This window comes from Nannospalax galili, unplaced genomic scaffold, assembly GCF_000622305.1.
Source record: "Nannospalax galili isolate Female #2095 unplaced genomic scaffold, S.galili_v1.0 scaffold243, whole genome shotgun sequence".
In the NCBI taxonomy this organism is placed as follows: domain Eukaryota; kingdom Metazoa; phylum Chordata; class Mammalia; order Rodentia; family Spalacidae; genus Nannospalax; species Nannospalax galili.
Window position 1 is genome coordinate 4921991 of NW_008353490.1, and position 24000 is coordinate 4945990.

General features: G+C 37.0%; 1 protein-coding gene across 1 annotated transcript in view; it reads left to right on the forward strand.

Moving 5' to 3' along the window:
- Window positions 1–24000, forward strand: part of Znf407 (zinc finger protein 407) — a 501268-nt gene that overhangs the window by 160759 nt on the left and 316509 nt on the right. The window contains exon 4 of the mRNA XM_008850672.3: window positions 9200–9274. Within this exon, the coding sequence (XP_008848894.1) occupies window positions 9200–9274 (75 nt within the window). The remainder of the gene's footprint in view (window positions 1–9199; window positions 9275–24000) is intronic.

The window sequence follows — 24000 nt, forward strand, 5'->3', positions numbered from 1 at the left end:
TTTCTCCCATTCTGTGGGTTTTCTGTTCGCTTCCCTGGTTGTCTCCTTTGATGTACAGAAGCTCTTTAGTTTAATGAGGTCCCATTTGTTAATTTTTGCCCTTTGTTTCCTGAGCAATTGATGTCCGGTTTAGAAAATCCTTTCATACACTTATATCTTGTAGATTTTTCCCATTGTTTTCTTGTAACAGTTTCAGACTTTCAGGCTTTACATTGAGGTCTTTGATCCATTTGGAATTGACTTTTGTCTTAACCCTCACAAATTTTTTAAAATCTCTATTTTTTAGCAACTGCTAGATTTGTCATTCATTAGTTTGGAAAATATATGTTCAGTTTGAAAAGGAGTTAATACATTTTAATGACTGTATTTGTGAACAGCTCATTAGCACTATTTTTCTTTGCAGGAGCCTACATTCTTTCATTAGTTAGAAGGAACATTGTTGAAGAACTCTGTTAAAGGTCACTAGGCATGAATCCTACTTTTGCATTTTCAGCTTCTTTGCCACATTTTTTATAAAAAGTCAAAGTCACTTATCTTGTTGGAGCCTCAATTCCCTCTTCTGTCAGGGTGAGCAGGTAATGCCTATACTGTGTAGTGATGTAGTTGCAAGAAGCCATTGGGGAACCAAAATGACCTATGAACTATAAACACAATGCACTATTCATTTTTTAAACAAAATATTTACTTATTTTAGAAAAAAAGTGGAGACTATCTAAAATCAGCCAAGAGTGAATTTAGGTTTTATTTGCTTCACTTCATGTATATGTTGGCACGTGATTATGTTAGAATTCAAAAAATATTTATAGCTTCCCATAATGAGATGATGCTATGGGTAATACTTTTGTGTTTGTAAATCTAACATATTATGAGCAGTTTTCTGCACTTGTAATTAAATCAAAATATTTCACTTTGATCGTGCTTGCCTGTTTGCGTATTCAGGCTGTTCTGTTAATCTGGAATGTAGCTTTTCTACAGTTATTTCAGATTCTTTGGAGGGAGACTCCAGCATTCAAATAGCTGCTTCAGAGTGCTGTTGCAAAGCTGCCATCTGCTGAGCAGGGTTTGCTGCTTTGTCCAGTTCAGAAAGGCACTGGAGAGCATTTTGACTTGAGATGTGGTGTGAATATGCTTATGTGCCATTGGTATAGGAAATGACTTCAAGTGAAGAGAAACTTAAAGCTGCATCATTTGGATATAATAACTTGAAATTCTTAAAGTAGGAATAGAAAAGTAAGATTTGGTGAAGAAAATAACTTCCTTATGAGTGTGAGGAAAAGATTACTAAACTGGCAAGTTGGTTAATTGATGAGCTTGAAAATTCTTTAAAATAATTGCTAATTAAAAATTTAAAAAAATTAAAAACATTTGGGGCTGGAAAGATGACTCAGCAGTTAACATCACTTACTGCTCTTGCAGCGGACCCGGGTTCAGTTCACAGCAGCTGCATGACAGCTCACAACTGCCCATATCTCTAGTTCCATGTGATCCTACACCCTCTTCTGACCTCTATGGGCATTGCACAACACCATGGGTTCACTTAATACGAACAGGCAGTACACTCATACACATAAAATGAAAATAAATTGGTTGCTAAGGAAAGAGCAGCAGCTGAGTGTTCTTTTGTATCATTAGTTCAAACATGAAAAATTCTCTCACAAAACCATCAGAGATGCATATTTTAGACTCCCCGACAAAGAGATTGTATTTGAAGCTCAGGAAATGAATTTTACCTGTGGAATATGTGTGTGTGTGTGTGTGTGTGTGTGTGTGTGTGTGTGTGTGTGTATCACCCAAAAGAGTATGAGATGAGACACAAAAATGGCTAATAGTAACAGGAAGTGATCAGAAATGGTTTAGAACTAGCCTGACTGCCAACTCATTCGAGTTGAGAAAGCAGTAGTAAATAGAGCATTTATGCTAATGGAACCTTTTCCTGCTGTAGCTAAAATGAGAAGTATAGGGATGAGGTTGCATACTTTATATGTTTTGGAGTGAATCTTTTTCTTCCCTTCTTTAGCCTCTCCTGCCCCCCCTCCCATCTTTAGCTGTGAGCTCTAGTGCACAGGCTCTGATGTTTTTTCAGTGTCTTGTCTTTTTGTCTACCTCTTTTTAACCTCTACTTATATTAGTGTCCTTGTGAGAATTCCTGACCTTTAATTCAATCTGCAATCCTAATTTTTCCATGTTACAAAACTGTGCATATCCAGTGATGTTTGAGAATAACATGTGGATGTTTTTAAGGACCCATTGTTCTGGTAGTGTGTAGTTATTAGGAGACATAAGCTCTGATTACAACATGGAAGTCTGTAAGTCATCTGTCTTAAACAATTGTGGTATTAGAAATTGAAATTACCATATAAAACTAATATAAAATACTTTTCACTTAATGTCCTTTTCAGAATGATTATACCTTATTAATCAAAAATATGTATTAATAAGAAAAGTTGAAAAATGTCTATATTTTTAATAAGTGATTTGTTCTTCCAAAGTCAAATTATGTCATTTGAAATAGATTTTTGTATAGCGTGAACTTGTTTTGTTTTGTTTTGTTTTTTTTGTCTTTTTGAGACAAGGTCTCCCTGTAGCCCCAGCTGTCCTGGAGCTCACTATGTAGACCAGGCTGGCCTTGAACTCACAGAGATCTGCCTGCCTCTGCCTCCCAAGTGCTGGGATTAAAGGCGTGCACCACCACGCCCAGTGTATAGTGTGAATTTCTATGTGAAAACTAATTACAAGTTTTCAAGAGTCATTATTTGATGCTTTGTTCATATTTTCATTTTCAGTTATATGGAACTTATAGAAATAGATTAAGCCACTTCATTATGTGGATATGTATTATATATTGTGACTATATTTAATTGTGAAAACTAAGTTGCTCAGCTTCCCTAATTTTATGCCCACAGTTTGTTGGTTTTGAGTCAGCAGTACTGTTGGTCAGGGAAACTCTTTCAGATTCTGACTTGTCAAGGTGAGAAGTAATAGTGTACCCCTCAGCCCTGTTCTTACGTATCTTGACTCTTAGTGGTTATTCACATTTCCTCTATAGATTTTACCTGGCCTTTTTGTTCCTGACCATCCCTTCCCATCCAGGTATGCTGCTGGAATACACATTCAGTGTAGATCATGGTAATTGTAGCTGCTTTCATCCTTCCTTTCCACGGCATCTTTTTAAATCCAGAGTCTTTACTTTTTAATTTCTTCCTTATTTTTCCTACAATTTGCTCTTGTAATAGTTTGATCACTGTGTAGTAGATATAGTGCTAAATAGTATATGTTTTTTCATCTCATTTTTGTAAGTTTCTGAGATAAGTGTAATTATTTTCATTCTATAAATTAAGAAGCAGCATTATTACAAAAATTGTTCAGACTCAGCTGCATAGTAAATAGTAGACCAGGGTCATAGCTACTTCTACAAGGGCTTTAATTACTGTTCTCTAGCACTCTTAAACATATCAATCCAATCCTGTGGCTTTCTTCATTTAAGAATTCCTGGGACTTCACACCAGCACTGTAGAGGTATGAATGTTTGGATACCCCAGATTCATGTGTTAATACTTCACCCCAAAACAGTAGTGAAAGAGTCTGAGGCTTTGGAACAGATTCTGTTCTGAGAACAGTGCCCTTGTAAGAGCACCTAGAGGGAACATGCTTGCCCTTTCGTCATGTGAGAACACAGGAAAAATCCCACCTGTGAGGAACAATTCCTCAGAAGACATCAAACCTTCTTAGTTCTTTGATTGGGACTTGTAACTTCACACACTGTGAGCAACAAATTTATTGTTTTTATAAATAATTCCATCAAAGCTATTTTGTTGCAGCAGCTCAGCACTACAGTAAGCATTTTCTAAATGTTTTGTAAGCCTATTAGTTACATTTGCTATGACAAAAATATTGAGTGTTACAGTGAGTTTAGAAAGTGTTATATACATCTGCTCTCACTGAGATACTTAGTGCTCACCAGCACATATGTGATGGCAAAGTCACAAATTTTACTCTTCTCATAAATTTGTGTGACAGCATTCTTTGCTGGTTGCTGTTAAGTAGTTTTTGGAGTGCTTAATTTTTGTCTATCTGATCTTTTGGGAGGCCTGTGGTATGAGCAGATGTGGATAGGTGAATTGTTCTTTAGTAAGTGGTTTCCACACTGGGGTTGCCTGAGCTGGGGTGTTGATGAGATTCCTCATGTATAAGAACTGAACTTTCATTTCAGACTTTGTGCACTTTCACTTATGGCCAAGAGGGATGCAGGTATTTTGAAGTTAAAATTCTTCATCTGACCATCTGTCTTCCTAGTTGTAACCCAGTCATCTACTAGGTTTTGTTGAGAGCAGTACCAGTGTCAGGGTTTAGAATCCAGCTCTTGCCACCATCCTTTCCCACTGTTGGCACTTGTGGCATTATGTTCTTCCATTCTCTTGGCACTGCTCTGAAATACTCCTGTCTTCTTTGCCTGTGTTCATTGGGACTGAGAATGCATGTAATATTCTCAACTTTACCCTGTACTGAATTACAGAGCAGGATGTCCTCTTGTCTTTCTGTTGGCCATCTCTGACCGCCATGTGAACCTTAGATTTTTATTCTTATTTGAGGGACCAACATTACTATAGTTAATATAGTATTATGAGTTAACATTAACCAGAAAGAGGCCTAGAAGGTTTTGTAGTTTTAGCATACTTTCTTGTATTTGTCCATTAGCCTTTGCCAACTAATCTCACTGCTTATGTTCTTTCTGGTGACTTTTTGCTTCAGTAGAGGTTAAAAATGCCAAGAAAGTGATTGTTAGATCCCCTATTTTTTTGCCAAGTGAGACTTGTGCTTTGCCTAGCTGTTTGAGAACAGTGCAGCACTGAAGAGAAATTGTGAGGGGATCTGGGTAATTGACTGCAGATGTGTTAGTAGGATAGCAGGGGTGAAGGATCATATGAGTGTCAGTGTGGTTTGAAATAGTGTATTTCAGAGACTTTAAAGTTTCTGGCCATTATATTTGTATGAACTTCTAAGATTAGGTAATTTTTATAACTTTTATCAAGAGTGGTCTGTAGTAACATTTCCACCAGAAATTTCCAGAGATGTCCATGACTACTCTCATTTGAACTTAAAAGCTATGAAGGCTGAGCCTAGTTAGTGCCTATGTCAGAGAAATTTCCAGGGAATTTGAAATGATATATTCACAGGCCTTTCTGTGAAGGGAACCTGCTATTCAAAAGATGGAGGGATAGAAGTGGAGGCAGCCAGCTCTCTGAGGATACCTGTTACAGTGCAGTCCATCTGCTTTTGAGAGGAAGAGCACATGGGTTTAGTCCTGGCTTTGGCATCGGTACTCCATCATGCTATTGTTAATGAGATGCAAGCATGTTACAGCACTGTTTTTGTTTTTTTGTTTGTTTTGTTTTGTGTTGTGTTGTGTTGTGTTGGTTTGGTTTGGTTTGGTTTGGTTTTGAGTTAAGGTCTCACTGCAGCACTGACTGGCTGAAACTCACCGTGTAGACTAGGCTAGCCTCAGATGCACAGAAACCTGCCTGCTTCTGCCTTCTTAATGCATGGGTTAAAGGTATGTGCCCCAATGCCTGGCATCCAGCTCTGATTTTTGTTGGATCTAGCATCTCTCTGTGTTTATGACGCTGCATTTACATCAATAGATTAGATCAATCACCATCCATGGCAGTTAAACTGCTGTTAAAAATCTAAAGGACCAAAGGGAAGTTCTTTCATGATGTATAGTATAGGAAAATTATTTTGAAGTAAATGCTAAAAATAAGTATTTTTTGAAATGTAGAATATAAATGTTAGCATTCTGTTGTGCTTTTGACACTAAAACTATTTCAAATCAATTTGCCAATCATATTTTTAAAAGAATAATTTTTTCATCTATCTATCTATCTATCTGTCTGTCTGTCTATCTCTATCATCTATCTATCTATCATCTATCTCTGTCTATCTATCTGTCTGTCTATCTATCTATCTATCTATCTATCAATCAATCATCTATCTATCTATCTATCTATCATCTATCATCTATCTATCTATCATCTATCTTCTATCTATCTATCATCTATCTATCTATCTATCTATTGATCGATCGCTTATAATTTATCAATCATCTATCTATCTATCTATCTATCTATCATCTATATCGCTAGCTCTCTATCTATCTATCCATCCATCTATCTATCTATCATCTATCTGTCTATCTATCTATCTGTCATCTATCTGTCTGTCTATCTATCATCTATCTATCTATCTATCTATCTATCTCTGTCTCTCTATCTATCTATCTATCTATATCTGTCTGTCTATCTATCTACCTATCATCTATCATCATCTGTCGTGTGTGTGTGTGTGTGTGTGTGTGTGTGTGTGTGTGTGTGCTGCAAACATGGGCTTCCTTCTCAGCATTGTTAGGAAGGTCCCAGCTCCCCCTCCAGATATCTGTGGTGGCTTTCCTGTTACTGGAACTATTGTTTCCTATTCACTTATATAACCAGGTATTTCACTGTCTATCACAAGTTCCCATTCCTGAGCCCCTCTACCGTAGAATTTCACTCCTCCACACTGCAGCACCTCCTCCTTTATTCTATTTCCACTTACCACTATGTAAAATGCTTTCATTTTCTTTTTCCCTTGCTGCCTTTCTCCCTCCTTAGAACTTATATTTCCCAAGGTAAATGAATTCCAAGTTTTATTCATCTGTGTAGCAGACCTGCTTAGATCCTGGATGATTGTGTAGATTATAGGATACATGAGTGATTGGCAGTGTCCATGAATGAGGAATGTCAACAGGTTTTGTGCCATAACCTTGTTCATCAGCTATGGGTACAGGACGAAACCTCCAGAAAGGCATGGTATCAGTGGTTAGGGTTTCCATTTTGGTGCAAAACTCACCAGCACCAAGCATGTACTAAGTGATAGGTAACCTACTGTGATGGAATGTGAAGGCCAATACTATGAATGTTTCTTAGGAACATGGCATTTCAATTGGAGCTTCTCAGATGGAGGCAATTTTCATTAATGGTTGTATCTAAATTATGAATTGTGTTTAAAAGGTGCTAAGTCAGTAGTGTATGGATGTAGTGGATGGATGAGAGGTTACATTTAATAATCTCACATCTCTGGCACTGTTATATCAGTTGTCCTGTTCTGTTTAGTCAACCAAAGATGCTTCCTTTGTCTTTTAAAAATTGAGAATAATTTTAAAGCTTTTCCACTACTAATATTAAAAAGTACATCATATACAGAATATTTCTATCAAACTGTAAATGGATATTTTTCATTTGAACATAAGCCCATTTTCTAGTACTGTATACATTTTCCATTTCCCCCTAGTAGTGACAGATCTGTCCTCCGAATCCTTCACATTGGAAACCCTCAGCAGACTTAGACTGTATATTGGGTAAAATACGTTTCTCCCTGTTGATTTTGTTCTCCTTGCAGTGGAATATTTTTGCTTGGATTCCTAAAACTCAGGCATTCTGATTAATAAATATGTTTCTATTAAAAACTACATTGTGGTTTCTGAGTTCAGATCTCTTAAATTATACTTGGTCATGTAAATAAGCTGTGCTTTGCAACTTTGGGTTTTTAACCTTTGCTCTTTGCTATTAGCTTTATGTTTTTTTAATTATTGGGAAATGGAGGACAGTAGGAAAGTTATGACTTAAATGGATTGTTGTCATTGCTGTATTATTTTTTCAGGAAATGAAAAATGTTATTTATTCTGTCCAAATCAAGCAGAAGCAAATATGGAATATCTTGTGCTATTGTTTTCTCACCACTTAATATTATCACAGTTTGATTGTTTCAATGTGATTATTATGATGATTGATGGTATGGCCAGTTGTTCGTGGTTGTAAAGCATCTATTGTCCGAGGTTCTTATTGCCTACTATATAAAACAGAATGAATGCTGTTTTCAGTGAATGCAATTTATGTGAATAGTGAAGTAAAAAAAATCATTTAAAATGTAGGTATATCATTTTTTGAGTATAGTCTAAGGTTTCCTAATATTATATAAAAATCAACAAAGAGACCATATCTGAAAATGAAGAATTTGCAATTGTAGAAATTTTTTGTTTGGGGATTTTGTTGTGAATATCTTCTGAGTGGCTATGTATTTTACAGTTTTCACATTGCCCATTTGTGCAAACATGTCTGGATGAATTCAGTATTTAATGTTAAGAGTCTTATAACATGCCAATTTGATTTGTAGCCTTTCATAGCATAGAATGCTAATTAAAATCATATTTTTGCATATGTCATGCCTTTCATGTACATATGCAAATAGATTCTGTTGCCTTTCAGCTCTTAGTAATTAACTTTATGAAGGACAGCTGTAATACATAATTAACAAAAATGTTTGCAAGCCCTTTTACACTCAAAGTTACAACAGTAAATTTTTTTTTTGCTTATTAGGTGAGCCATTTTAGACTGATGCTTCTGAATGAAATATCAAGTGTTGTAGATAATCACACAAAGCAGTTCAACTGTGCTGTGTGGAGGGATGGTGTTCTGTGTGCTTCATGGGACTCCTGTCCATCACATACATGTGCTGGCAGGCTCATCTATGTGTGAAATAAGATAGTGTTTCAGGTGATACTTTTGCTTGTTTAGTTATACTGATATCTTCGTGGCACTAAAGCACATTTGTGTATGTATGGGTGCTGTAGATATAGTAAACACATTTTAAAAATCCATTCTTCTAATTATTACCATATTTTTAAGGAAGCTTCATGAAAGCTGTTCATTTTCTCTTTTATAATCCTTAAATATTTAATATAATGGCATTTTCTCAAATCTATTTTATGATGAAAGTGCGAGATTAGCTAGGGGGCAGTGCACAACATACTGATGGTGCTTCACTATCGTTCTTTCCAACTGAGAATAGAGACAGAGACTGAAGAATGGCAGCCATTATTTTGATTTCCTGGACACTAGCAGTTTAGCCAAACCAGAAAGGGCACCTGGGAGTTTACCCAAACCAGAAAGGGAGTCTGTGAGTTTGTTGAAGTTATTTATTTTGCTTTCCAAGTAGTACAGTACCTTCAAGGCATATGCAAGCACTTTGTTAAGAAGTGTCCCATCCTAATAAGCATTTCCATGTTATACTGGTATATACATATATAAGAAATATCCTTAAATGCTCTCTGTATGAATTTCTAGCTGAGTGTTAAGGTATAATTCTATGACTTTCATTTATTTTTTAGGGTTGCTTTTGTGATGAAGAAGCACTTAAACACCCATCTACTAGGGAAGCACGGAGTGGGCACCCCTAAAGAAAGGTAATTAGCATTTCTTTGTACATTTAATTTAATTTAATAAGTACAGTTAATTTTTTTGTTTTAGGCTTTGTTCAATGAACTGATTGCTAGAATTTGCATTGTTAGCTCATCTTGCATTTAAAGTATCCTTTTTGAATACTATATTTTATGTCACTTTCCAAGAAAAATGATATGGCATATGCTAGTTTTAAAAACTCCAGACTGGGCTGGAGAGAGATGGCTCAGTGGGTAAGAGCACTGATTGCTCTTGCAGAAGAGCCGGGTTCGATTCCCAACACCCAAATGGCGGCTACGAACCATCCGTAACTCAATTCCAGGGGAATCCGATGCCCTCTTCGGACCTCCGAGGCATTGCATGACATGGGTGCACTCACATACATGCAGACAATACACTCATAACATAAAATAAAAATAATAAAATATAACAAAAAACTCCAGTCTCTAAATCCTTGAAAGGTACTTGAACACACCTATAGAACAGTAGGATTATATTGATCTCAGTAAATGTCTTACTTAACATATGTTAAAACACTTTTTTAAAGTAAACATTAAAAAAGGCAACTAAATATTGCCTTTTTGTATTTTTATTTTGAAGTTTTGAAATAACATTTCTAAGTTGTTAATGTAGACTTAAACATTGCTGGTAGTAAAAAAGAAATACTACTGTGTCATCCCCCAAATAATACTACAGTTGCCATGTCATGAAAAATAACACTACAATTATTGTGTCATCAACTGCCAGGTTTTCTTTTTCTTGCTAGTGTATCATAATTAGCTTCATCACGTAGATTTAATTATGTTAGCTGAACTGAGATGCAGCATTGTCAGCTACCAGGTGAGTGTGGCTACTTGTGAAAACTTTCAAGCTTTTCAGATGTACAGCTCACTCAGAAATTGTAGAAGCACCACCCTCCACTTCCTTAATGATAGGAAAGATTTTCAGCTTCTCTCCAAACCTCCAAGGTCATATTCAGATTTCTACAGACACATGTGAATGTCAATCATGATGCCACGCACACCATTCTGAAGTCTGAGGCCTCTTTAGCAACATCTGAAAAGTGTAATAGCCCTTTAAAAAACATAAAATGCCCTTGTATTTTGTCTGTTTATGAGCAATTTAACTCTGCTCTTCTACTGAATTGTTAGTTTCCTTAGCATTGTAGTGTGGTTAGAGACTACTGTTATGTTCAAATGTTGGACTATTGTGTCTGCTTCCTTTGTTTCTAAACTTCATTTTCTTATACTTTTCTTTGTAATGATGAACTTAATAATTATGCCCAAAATGTATCCACTTAATAGGTGTGTCATAGATACATTGTTCTTGAAAATTTAGAAAATTGTGTACTTTCAAAGGATAATTTGAGTCTTGTCAAAGCTATATTTCATGCTTGCTTAAGCAAATGAAAAAACCCTGAATTTTTTTTTTTTTTTTTTTTTTTTTTTTTTTTTTTTTTAAAAAAAAAAAAAAAAGAGGACGATAAATCTTTCACTGTGATATATCTCACTATGTAGACCAGGCTGGCCTTGAACTCACAGAGATCCACCTGCCTCTGCCTCCCAAGTGCTGGGACTACGGGCGTGCGCCACCATGCCCGGCTGATTTGTGATTTTTATTGTCGTTTTCATTTTGCTTTCATATGAGTCATCTCAGTCTAAAAGCAGTATATCATTATTCTAATTTTATAGATCTAAAGAGCAGAAACTAGCAAGATACAACATAACTTCTAAGTGACTAGTCCTATTTTTTTCACATCCAAACTAGACTCTAATATGGGTAATTCATCTTCATATATAAATATGTGTTTATCTTGCCAACATCTTCAACCAGTAGATACTGCCTATATAATATGCCATGAGTTTCTGAGTCATGGATTTACTGCTTGTTTTTTTTTTGTTTACTTTTTCCTATGCTTTATAGTCACTTTCTTTTCCTTTTCCTTTCAAACATAAAATGAAGCTAGAGAGATATGCTAGCTTTGAAAACGTACCCAAGGTAATCGGATTCAAATAAGAAAGTATTTTTGGCTCTTAAGTTTCTTTTAGATGTTTTCAACTAGGGTCTTATTTCCTCATTGTCTACAGCTGGTGACCCATGGTGGAGGAGCCCTGTTTAGGTTCAGAATGGAGCCTGGGGCCTAATCTCCTTTTTAAGAGAGGTAATTTCCTCCCAGTAGGCCCTGACTCTTAAGTCACCTACCACACACCTCAGTAGTAGTGACCAGAACTTTAAACACATGGCCCACTGGTTGGCAATCCAGATTCAAACTGTGGCAGAAAGAATACATGACTTCTTCCCATTAGAGATAATGATGTGGTTTTTGCACCCATTGTGACCAGAGAGCAAAAGAGGATATTAGATTATCTGGGTTGTTACTTTTAAGTATTCTAAGTGGCAACATTTATCTAAACTGGATGTTTTTGAATTTGCCTTCCTATTAAAGATTCTTTGTTTCAGATGTGTTTGTGATATCTTTTTTTTAATGATAATATTATGTAGAATCGGAATTCTAGTAGTTCAGCAGCAATACAGCTTTCCAATAAGCTTCTATAGCTGGAGGAGACCATGATTTACATACATAATCTAGCACAAAATGCCAAAGGGCTCCTCCTTCCTTTTTATGGTATTAAGAAGCTGGGAAACTGTATGTTGAATTTTCAGTTTGGGAATAACTTCTAAATTAAGTTAAATATTTTTCACACCTATTTGAAATATTTGAAACATTAATGCCTTGGCTATAATTTTGCAAGCTTGCTACATTTTAATTTCTTCAGGACAGTATAATCAGTTTATTTTTCATGTTTGGAATTTGATTCTCCTCTCTAATGCATTGCATATTATAGCAAATAGTAATAGAAGTTAGCTAAATAGGCTGTGACAATTAAATTAATAATGCATTTTGTTTGTAAGTATTTAGGCCTTGTGCTTTGACTGATATATGCAAAAATGATAATTTATTAAAAATAAATTCACATACTTGCACTATAAAGTCTGATGAAGCAATAAGTTTTGTCAGCATGAGTATCATTAGAGGAAGAAAGCTAATTTCAAATTTCTTTTTGAGATCTTATGAATACTTGAAGTGAGGATAGTCTTTGTAATAATCTCATGTTTTAATCCCTAAATTTGCATTCACTTATGTTAAGTTGTATATACGATATGTGTGAGCAATTTTACACTTAAATATAAGTAACTGAATATAAACATCCAGATCACATTTTAAAATAATAAACTCCAATTAATTTGCAAGTTCATTCTAAAGTAATCCTTATTTTAAATGAGTAATTATCTCTGTTATACAAGTGAGCCAAAAATGTCTTTATGACTCTTTGTATTTGCTCATAGTAATCTAGAAAATGAGCTTTTGCACAATTATCACAATTAGTGCAGTAATAGCAAGTATGTCTCCTGTGTATGCCAGGTGCACGTGATGTGGAGAATGGATGGCCTGTGTAATACAGTGACTAAAGTCAGTTGCCTTTGAACAGCAGTATAGATAGGAGGAAAATGGTGTGCTTAGGATTTCCACCTGTTTCTTGAGGAAGGGAGGAAGGGTGAGAGACAGACAGAGCCAGGAGGGTAGAGAAGAAGGTTCAGAGAGACGGAGGGGAGAGGGAGAGAGGAAGGGAGGAAGAGAGAGAAAGAGCAAGCATCACTAAATATCTGTACTAGTAACACCTCCAGAAGGCTAATTTCCTCATGGAACCACTTTAGTAATAAAGGATTTTAAATTAGGCAGTACATAATAAACTCTAAGGGTTAAATAATTTTATAGAAGAAATGCACCTGCTATTTTATAATGAATATCCAAATCACAATCTCAGTGTGTTCTCAATGAAGCTGTGTTTGGAGGGATCTGATCCAGAGAGTGCTCTGAGATAATGCCTAACTCTCAGCACAGCTGCAATTCTAATATCTGACAAAATAGACTTCAAACTAAAATCAATCCGAAGAGGCAAAGAGGGTCACTTCATTCTGATCAAAGGAAGAGTTGACCAAGAAGATATTACAATCATGAACATATATGCACCAAACTCTGGTGCACCCAATTCCATAAAAACAGTACTATGGACTTTAAGGCACAGGTTAACCCCAACTCAGTAATAGTAAGGGATGTAAATACCCCATGGTCACCAATAGTTAGGTCAATGGGACAAAGAATTAACAGAGAGACATTTGAATTAAGTTATTCCATACATCCAATGGACCTAACAGACACCTAACTGAATATTCCACCCAAGCACCAAAGAATATGCTTTTTTATTAATCAGCTCATGGAAGTTTCTCTAAAATTGACCACATACTGGGGCACAAAACAAACCTCAACAAAAACAAAAATAATTGAAACAATTACATGCATCTCACGAGACCACAATGCAGTAAAACTTAAAACCAGCCTGAAAAGAAGCTCTCGTAACTATATGAACTCATGGAGATTAAACATTAAACTTCTAAATGATGAATAGGTCAAAGAAAAAATTAAGAAAGAAATAAAACTATTTTGGGAACTAAATGAAAAGGGTAATACAACACAACAAAACCTCTGGGATGCTTTAAAAGCAGACCTAAGGGGGAAGTTTATAGCTCTAAGTGCTTTCATTAAAAATCAGAAAGACTCTGATTTTTCATGACTCTGGAAAGGCAAGAGCAAATGAAACCAAATCAACAAAATCAGAGAGGTAAAGGAAACTTTACAGCAGACACCAAAGTAATCCAGAGCATTATAAGGGATTACTTTTAAAAACCTATAATCTACTGTTAAATTAGAAAATCTAAAAGAAGTGTATGGCTTTCTAGATTCAAACCACCTAAGTTAAATTTTAGAAATAATCAACACTTTCAGAAAAGTGGCAGGATACAAAATCAACTTATAAAAATCACTAGCCTTTTCATATACCAATAACAAGCAGTCAGAGAAAGATCATAGAAATACCCTCTTTTCACAATAACCTCAAAAAAAATTCTGTAAAAATATTTAACCAACGATGTTAAAGATCTCTACAATGAAAAATTTAAATCTTTGAAGAAAACTTTGAGGAAGACACTAGAAGATAGAAAGGCATCCTGTGCTCATGTAGTGGTAGAATTAATATTGTGAAAATGCTAATCCCACCAAAAGCCATTCAATTCAGTCTTAATCAAAATACCCATGAGATTTTTCACAGATACTGAGAAAAAAATTCTAAAATTTCAGGAAAGTTCCCAGGTAGCCAAAACAGTCCTGAGCCAAAAAAAAAAAAAAAAAAAAAAAAAAAAAAAAAAAGAACATTGCTAGAGAAATTACCGTACCAGATTTCAAACTATATTACAGACTTATAGTAATAAGAGCAGCATGGTATTGGAACAAAAACAAAGCTGTAGATCAGTGAAACAAAATAGAAGATACACACATGAGTGCCCACAATTACAGACACCTGATATTTGACAGAGGTGCCAAGAATACACAGTGGAAGAAAGTCAGGCTCTTCAACAAATGGTGCAGGGAAAACTGCATCTCCATATATAGAAGAATTAAATTGTACTAATATCTATCACCCTGTACAAAACTAAACTTTAGGGGCAGGAGAGATGGCTCAGCATTTAAGGTCACTAGTTGATCTTGCAGAGGACCTGGGTTTGATTCCCAGCACCCACATGGCAGCTAACAACTATCTTTATCTCCAGTTCTAGGGGACAAAGGACACTCTTTTGATGTCCATGGGCATTACAAGATATGGGTACACTTATATACACAGGCAATGGACTCATACACATAAAAAATAAAAATAATAAATAAAATATGTTTTTAAAATGTTATTCCAAATTGATCTAAGACCTCAGTGTGAAACCTGAAATGCTGAAGTCATTAGAAGGAACATAGGCAGTGTCCTACCAGGAAAGGACTTTCTGAATCAGACTGTGTTTGCTCAGGAGTTCAGATCAACAATTGACAAACAGGAGCTTATTAAACTAAAAAAACTGCTATATAACAATCTTACCTCATTCACAATGGCTAAAATCAAGAGAACAAATGATACCTAATTCTGGTGAGGATATGCTGAAAGGAAATCTTCATTCACTGATGGTGGCATTGCAGCTGGTACAGCCACTATGAGAATCAGTCTGGAGAACTCTTTAAAAACTAAAAAATAGATCTATCATATGATCCATCTGTACCACTCCTTGGCATATATGCAAGGGACTCAATTTTCTATTACATAGATATGGGTTTAGCTACATTGTTAGTGTTCTTTTCACAATAGCTAGGAAATGGAAACAACCCAAATGTGGTACAGTTACTCTTGGAGATCTACTCAGCAGTAAAGAAAAATAGAATCATGAAATCTTTAAGGAAATGGCTAGAACTAGAAACTGTTGTCCTTTGTGATATAACTCAGACTCAGAAAAACAAGAAATGTATGTTCTCTCTCATTTGTAGATCCTAACTCCAAATTCTTAGATGTAAGTATATATAATGATGTACCCTTAGGAACCAGGGAAATGCAGGTAACCAAGGAGTGAAAGTGGAAGGAGCAGCTTGAGAGAGGACAGTAGTAAGAGCCAGGAGTTAAGTGAGAAATGGTGAAAATGGGGGACACTTTAACTGGGGAAAGTGCAGGGAGGGGTAAATGGGAACAGAGAGGAGAGGTAAATAAGTGGTGTGAAAAACAATTAAAATTAGTATTTAATAATCCTACTGAAAAATATGCATATAATGTAAATGTGAGTGCGTGTGTATAGCTGATGGCATATAACAGATATCACAGTGCTAGGCAAGGGAAACTTCCCTCCAAGTTGCTGGTCAGGGTAGTCTAAGAGACACCAAAAATAATACAGGCTATTGCCACAGTCCTTGATTGCCTTCCAGATTTTGAAGGTAAGATCCTATTGTTGAAGATACTATGTATTTCAGACACAGAATCTCGAGTAATTGATCCAGAACTGACCTGGGAGCCAACTCCCTAATGACTAGCTGTCATAGCCCCAGAAGATACTGTGCAAGCTGCCAAGGGAGAAAAACCCATCAATCATCCTAGCTAGCTGTAAAGTCTATGAACCACAAAAATGATCAGCCCAGAAATCTCTCTCTGTTGGTCTAGTAATAGCCTTTTTTTTTACTTTAAAAAAAGTTTATTGAGAATTTCACACATGCATATAAGGTGTTTTGGTTATCTTCAGGGTAATCTGCAGCTGTCTAATTAGACTTAAAATCCACTTAATGGGAAGGCATGGTACTGTAAACATAACCTAGTATACCTGGAGAAGTCATAGATCCTGGAGAAAAACCAACTCTGTAACTTCCCTAGACCAACATAGTTTCTTATTATATTCTAAATACATATCCCTATGTTTACAGACAAGTGTACCTCTTACCACTAATCAAAGAACCTTCTTTTTACAACAGATGGAGATATTACAAAGTTTCACAACTGATCAAATTCAGAGAATATGTCTCTCTGTGGTGACAAGCCCTAAGTCACACATCTGTAATACAATCTCTGCACATAAGGCTCAGGGAACAGCACTGAAGGGTTGTGTGCTGGATAGCTTTAGTGTCAACTTGACACACCTGGGTTGAGGGAGCCTGAATTGGGGAAATGCCTCTATTGGACTGGCCTGTGGCCATGTCTGAGCGGCATCTTCTTGATGAGTGATGTTGGAGGGTGTTGCGGGTTCTCCTCAGGCCAGCTGTGAAGACCCTAACCTGGATCGGGTTCCCTGCCGATTATGGGGGGCAAGAGGCGCTGAGTCACAACACACAGACTCCGGGAGTTGGGTAGAAGCAAGCACTAGTCGAGGTGCTGCAGGCTCGTTTAATGCAGGAGGGGACAGGCCTTATATTTCCCTTTTCTCCGCCCCCAAGTCCCTTTAGTCAGCGTATCGTTTTTTGATTGGTCCGCGCCACGCAGTCTGTCAGCAGTCACGGGGCTCGCGAGCAGAGTACGGAGGCATGGGCTCCTTTTCACAGGCTATTTGTAGACCAAGAAGTGAAGTGAATTCTCGCTGAATCCCAGGGCTCTGAGTCCGCACCAACTTTGGAAGCCTCCTGTTACAGGAGGGCCCAGCCCACTGTGGGTAGTGCCACCCCTGGGCAGGTGGGCCTGTATTGCATACAGGCTGAGCAGGGGCCAGGGGAGCTAGCCAGTAAGCAGCGTTCCTCTATGGCCTGTGCTCCAGCTCCTGCTTCCAGGTTCCTCACCTGAGTTCCTACCTTGGGCTCCCTGATGAACTGTGACCTGGAAGATGTAAGATAAATAAACCCTTTCCTCCCCAAGTTGGTAGTGGTCAGAGTGTTTTGTCACAGCAATGAAGAACAAACTAGGACAGGTTGGGAGATATAAGAACCAGAGTGCTATCTGCTTCTACTTGATATATTCTAGACATGGCAGGGAAGCTGCACCCATGAAATCTCCACAGTACGGTAGTCTAACAACAGCTCTATAATGTCAAAACCAGTTGGCATGCCAAAGCAGATGAGGGAAATGCCTACATTAAGATGAAGAGGTACAAACAATCAGTGCATGCTGAGTGAGGATCAGTTTTCTCTAGTCACTAACTCTCTGAGAGTTTGTCAAATCCCAAATGACAGCCCTAAACATAGGTACACATGAGCACCACTAAATGGATCAGTGCTTTATTGTGTGTGTGTGTGTGTATAAAATGTGTGTATATTTATGTATTTATAAATTTATGATGTATATAGAACAGTAATAACCAAGAAGTCGGCATTAAATTGAGAAGGAATGGGAGGACATGGGAGGAATTGGTGGGGGACTGGGAGGCATGGAATAATTCAAAGACAGTACTCTTGTATGAAATTGTTAAAAATAAAAAAATTAATAGTTAACAAGTAAAACTAAACAATATGTTATTACCATTCCTGCAAACTGAAGAGCTTGTTTTTAGAGGACATTTGGTGAGCCAAAAAAAAAAAAAAAAGAAGATTCAGAGGAATGCCAATCTATTGACATAAAAATAAATATTTCTAAAGCAGTTTGACAACATGCCCATTCAGCAAAACAACAGTGATATGTTCTCCCGTAATGCCTCTGGCTCTTCAGGCATAACTTTTGAGTAAGTTTCTCATTATTAGGCATGTTTTCTCTTCTGTTGGGCAGGCCTCTGATGTTGGTTATTCCTATTACATTCATGCCACTATTACACTAGTGGGGACATGTTGCCTGGAAGGTCAGTATTGTAGCATGCAGGGTCTACTGCTCAATAAAACCATTGCTGATTTTTCTTTCCAAGCTCCCTGCATAGCACTTTCCACCACTATGAATGCTAACCAGTAGATAGGAAATTTCCAAGTCAATTCAAACTTGATTCACCATAGTTGTGTGGTATCTTCAGAAATATGGTCTTAATATATCTAGTTTAGGAGGGCATCTAGGGAGAATGGCAATAGCCTCTATTGTTTTGGGGGCCTTTGTGGCCTCCTTGACCAACAATTCATTGGTAGGTACCCCATGCCTGACAGAGGAAGTTTTGATTAATAGCCCATGGCATTCACAAGCTAGTTGTCCTTCTTGCAACAATACCTTTGTTCCTGTTAAGTGACCTTTTGCCCCACCTTCACATTGTGAGAGTAAGAGTGCTGCAGTTCTGGAGGTTGTTTTATTCCACTTGAAAACACTAATAAAGCATATGGCATCCTGTAGGTGTTTGCGATGCGAAGTGTGTCCTTCCTTTTCTCTTATTCCAAACTCAAAAAGTTTGCATGTTCCTGTTCTGCATTTTCAACTTTAATTTAAAGCTTCTCTCTTTTTCATAACACATCAAAATGCCATCCAAAACAAGAACTCATGGGAGAAGGATGTTAGCATGTAATTGCTTCAGTGGTCATTAAACCCATTCCAAGGGCAATTCAGTTTGTTTAGAAATGTTGCCATTCTATGAGAGAAATGATGCATTGTATAGAAACTGAATGTTCCGTAGTGCAGTGGAGTGAAGGTTTCTTCCTTAGGAAAAATTTTATTTATGCTGTGTGGTGTTTATTCCAATTGAGTTATTGTTGTAACTTTGTCATCCAGCCTGGTCTACATAGTGAGTTCCAGGACAGCTGGAGCTACAGGGAGATCCTGTCTCAAACAGACAAAAAAACAAAACAAAACAAAAAACTTGTCTTTGACTAAACTTTTGTCATCATGTGTAGTTTTAAAAATTATTTATTTTCTTGTTTGTTTGTTTTGTGCATATGGTATGTGCCTGAGTTTATCTATGTGCATCATGTGCTTATAGGCACCTATGGAAATCACAAGAGTGTGTTGAATTTCCTGGAACTGGAGTTATAGATGTTTGTAAGCTCCTTGTATAGATGCTGGCAACTGAACCTGAGTCCTCAGGAAGAGCAGTGTATCTTTTATTAAAAGATAGTTTTCCTCAGGAATCTTTCAGTAGCACATGTCTGTAGAAAAACTCTGTTTTCTTCTTCATCAAAGTGTGTGGCTCATTCTCATGCTGTTCTGACACTTGATTTCATGTGCAGTATTCTATTGGCACTGGTGTTCTTCACAAACCTGCCTCTTCCTGTCACCCATTCCCTCCCAGTCTCCTCTCATTTCTTCCTTCCCATCCGTGGTTTGCCATCAGGGTTTTTTTTTTTTTCTTTTTTGTAACTTTCCATGAGAGCTAATTTAGGAACAATAAAGTGTTTATAGGCTCCTGTCAGCTTTAAAAATATTTATAGAAGAAATACCTCTGTTGGGCTAAAGTGGAAAGAAAACATGATTCTATCTTGTTTATTTAATAAGGAAGTTGTATTTTAGTAACTTAATTCCCCTTTTGCATGTGTCCCCCATTCCATCTTATTTCATTATTTTCATTTATGAACAATTAGCTATAAATAATCATCTATGATTATGTGACATTTTTATGAGCAAAGAGCTTTTAATCGAGAGAACACCCCACAAGAGAATTGATTCTCCATGGAAAGGTAGATTGGAGTCACATCGATTTATCCAAAGCAAAGGTGGTAGTTTTGTGGAAGATTTCTTTCTGTGTTTTACTGGATTCGGTTCATTTAGGTACCTGTGTAGATAGTTATACATTTTCTGCCCAAGTCATACTGCTCAAGTTTGGGAATTATTGCTAAATTGTTTACAGAGCTTTTGCTTGTGACTAGTGTACTGTTGAGAGTGGATTTTTGCCCCCTGATTTGTCCTGTTTTGTTTTCTATGTGAATCAACACAAGTGTCTGGCATGCTGTTTCTAGACTGGTTGTGTTTGCAGGGCTTGTCTCTGGACAGGGGAGGTGCCCCTTCTTCCTGCTTACCTTTTCACTGGGTTCCTCCACTCTCACCTAGGCAACGGCAGGTGTGCTTAAGAGCTGTCTGGAACACCTGAACAAAAGTATTAGCTAATTTAGTGTGATGTGATTTGGTGTGATTCAGTTTCTTCTTTTTCCTTTGCTTCTTTTTATTCTTCTTCCTTGTGGGGAATGAAGCAGGGGGCCTTACATGCTAGGTAAGTGCTTTCCCATTGGACTACATTCTCTGCCCCTGATTTTATTTTGATTAATCATTTAGCTTGTTTATTCATTTATTTTTGGTGAGACAGCATCTCACAGTTGGCATTGAAGTTGACATTCAGTGCCCACAGTTGGCATTGAAGTTGACATTCCCCTGCCTCAGTCTCTGGAATGCTGGGACTAGACATGTGTGCAACCATGCAAGGCTTTGCCCTGTTCATTCCTTAATGTGTTTTCAGCTTTTTCCTTGTATACCTACAACTGGAGAGCTTGTTTCACTGTATTATTTTCGTTTTCTTCTTTTTGTACAATTGATTTGTTTTATTTTATATTATAGTTATAACTTAAATCTAAGAAAATTTTAAGAAATAGCACCGTGAAACTCATTTTTGTTTTTAATGCACTGGTCTGTTGTTCATGAAAATGTTCTAGCTTGCCTATAAGACCCAGGGATGTGATTCCAGGAAAAATTGTGCATTTCTGTAACAATTTGTCGTTTTAGTCTTGGGTACTAACAAATCATGTATATAATTGAGTTTTCCACTTTGTGTTTACTGCTGGGAAGCTCAGGCCAAAATTGTGACCTATCTCAAGCAAGTAGAAAGGGCTTAAGGGAATGCAATTTATTTACTGCTGCTATATCCAGTTTCATCTTTTTTTTTTCTTTCTCCTCACAAGGAAATCCCATTTTATGTGAGTGATATAGTTTAACAATCTCACCTAAATCAAAACCACATAATAATTCAAAAGTAGTATTACAATAGGAATTTTAAAAAGTTAAGTCAGTACTTTTCTGCAAGTGCTGGTATCTTTAGCCCTGTGGTTTTGGGATTTTTCTCTTGAGCCTTGTACAGCTCTTATTATTAGGTATTTAAAAGAATCCTTTCCTGCTATCTATGTTGGTCACATCTTTAATCCAGCACTTGAGGAGCAGAGGCAAGAGGATTGCTATGAAATATAGGCTGGCCTGGGATGGTTTACATAGCAAGTTCCAGAGCAGCTTGGGCTACAGGGAGACCCTGTCTCAACAAAAAATAAATAAATAAATCAAAATAAAAAAATAAAAATAAAATCATTTCCTTACTGTTAGGTTTTGGGGTTCAAAATACAGGAATAATAGGAGAGAAAGAAAAAAAAAAACCATTGCAGACCTCAGACGAGATCACATTTTATTCTAGGTGCGGAAGTAATAGCTGCCTTCCTGCCTGCGTGCTGGAGATGCTTGACCTCCAGATGAGGCGAATTAGTGATCATATAGTGGCTTGGGCATGAGGAAGCAGATGCAGCTGCAGGGATTTATGTGTCTCATTCTCTGGGGCCACTTGATCAAACAGGACAGGCTACCTTAAGCAACAGTTGTCTCCAGCAACAGTCCTGGAGGTAGATAAGGGTCAGTTTTGGAGATACATAAGATTAGTGGCAGTTTGTAGTTTTCTACAACTGGGACATTCTGTCACTTACTGTATGAAAACTTTTGTGCACTGCTTCACTCATTTTCTTTCTCAGAATTTTCTTTTATTTTAGAGAACATTTCTTCTATGGTGTGCTGTTTAGTTCATATGTGCTCTGCAGCAAGAAAAGGCATTTCCTCCACTTTGTCAGGGCTCTTGTTCTCAGTGTAGCTAAAATGCTGCTTCATGTGGTATATCTTGATCATGATATAATACTACTGGGTTGTCTGTGGGAACATCAGAGCCTTTTTCAGAGAGCTAAGGGTCTTAGAAACTTGCCAGGTAACCACCAGTGAAATTCACTGACCACAAAGGGTGATTTTGAAGGTTATTACAGATTTGTTAAGTGGGTAGAGGGGGGTGAGGGAAGGGCAGGTAGTGGAAGAGAAACTGGGATGGGATACTGGGAGGGGGATGAGCTGGTCAGTCCAGTTGACCCAAACAGGTGTCCCCATGTGTCCCTCTCAGTTTTAGTCATGTAGTCACTCTAACTCTAGGCAGAAGTGCTCACTTAGGAGAACAAAGGAACAGGAATCAGAACTCTCACAGGGCATTTCTGTCCTCCAGCGAGAATGTTCTTAGAACTGCTGTTTTGGGTACCTGCCCTACCTGAGCAGTTTCTGTCTCCTGTTCACACCAGTTATATTGATTATAATATATTTGCTACTTTAAAAGAAAACTTCATGGCACTGGCATGAGATTTTAATTGTTGTCATTATATAATCACAGCTTAAGATATTTTTGCATTTTTTTCTAATACTCATTTTTTAACTTTAGGCCTTTCCATGGGCAGTAAAATATCTTAAATATTATATGAGTCTTGTTCTTTTGAAAGTATTGATTATTTTATATTATGTAAAATGGGAAAATCTTTGGGACAGGGCTCACTTAATCATGCTTTTAGGAAGTTTTGGGAGGATGGTAATAAGGGACCTCATTTGCTATTGATTCCTTTATCCACCAGTGAACATTGACTATACTCAACATGATGCCCAACACATGTGCATTGTGGGATGAGCCCCTGAGTTGGCAGATGGCTTAATAAAACCTTGGGAATGTCTCTGTTGAACTCCTTCTCCTTCCTGGGCTATGCCCTCTAGTCATTCAGTTTCTTAATCCTCTCATTCACTTTGCAGATTCCATTTGCAAATCAGCACTTCCATTGCCATTGTATTTTTTCAGGCAAATTCTTTGACCTTCTTTCTTACCTCTTTTACTTCACTTCTGCTCATTTTCCAAGATGTCCATTCAACATTCCACTTCTACTGTTTGTTGTTCCAAATACTGTGTTAGGATCATGTCCCCTTATGAGACCTCTGCCTTCCTTGAGGCCCTTTCTTGTTTACCCTGTCATTTTCACCGCATTCCTATGGAACATTAGAGTATGAAAGGTGAATGCTTATGTGCATATGCATGTTTATGTATGTGTTTATACTTAGTTTTTAGGTTAGAAATTCCCTTATCCCACCACTTCTATCTCCCCCAAAACAAGCTCAAAGACTGCAGTTATTATGCTATTCTATAGTCATCCATTAGCATATGAAGTTAGAGACATACAAGTTAGTGTTAATCTAACACGCATCTGATTTATTTTATTTTATCTTCTTTGATTTGTATATAGCAAATAAGATGAAATGTGAGCTGTGCCTTTGTCTGAATGTTCTAGTTGCTCTTACATGTCAAAATACATTGTTTAATTCAACAAAATAATTTTAGAAGACATTTGTCATGGTACTATGTAATCTAGTAATGTCCTCAGTATTGAGGTGTCAGAATATTTGCTATTTTTAACTTTTTAAGAATATAAGTGTTTCTCACCAGCATCTCA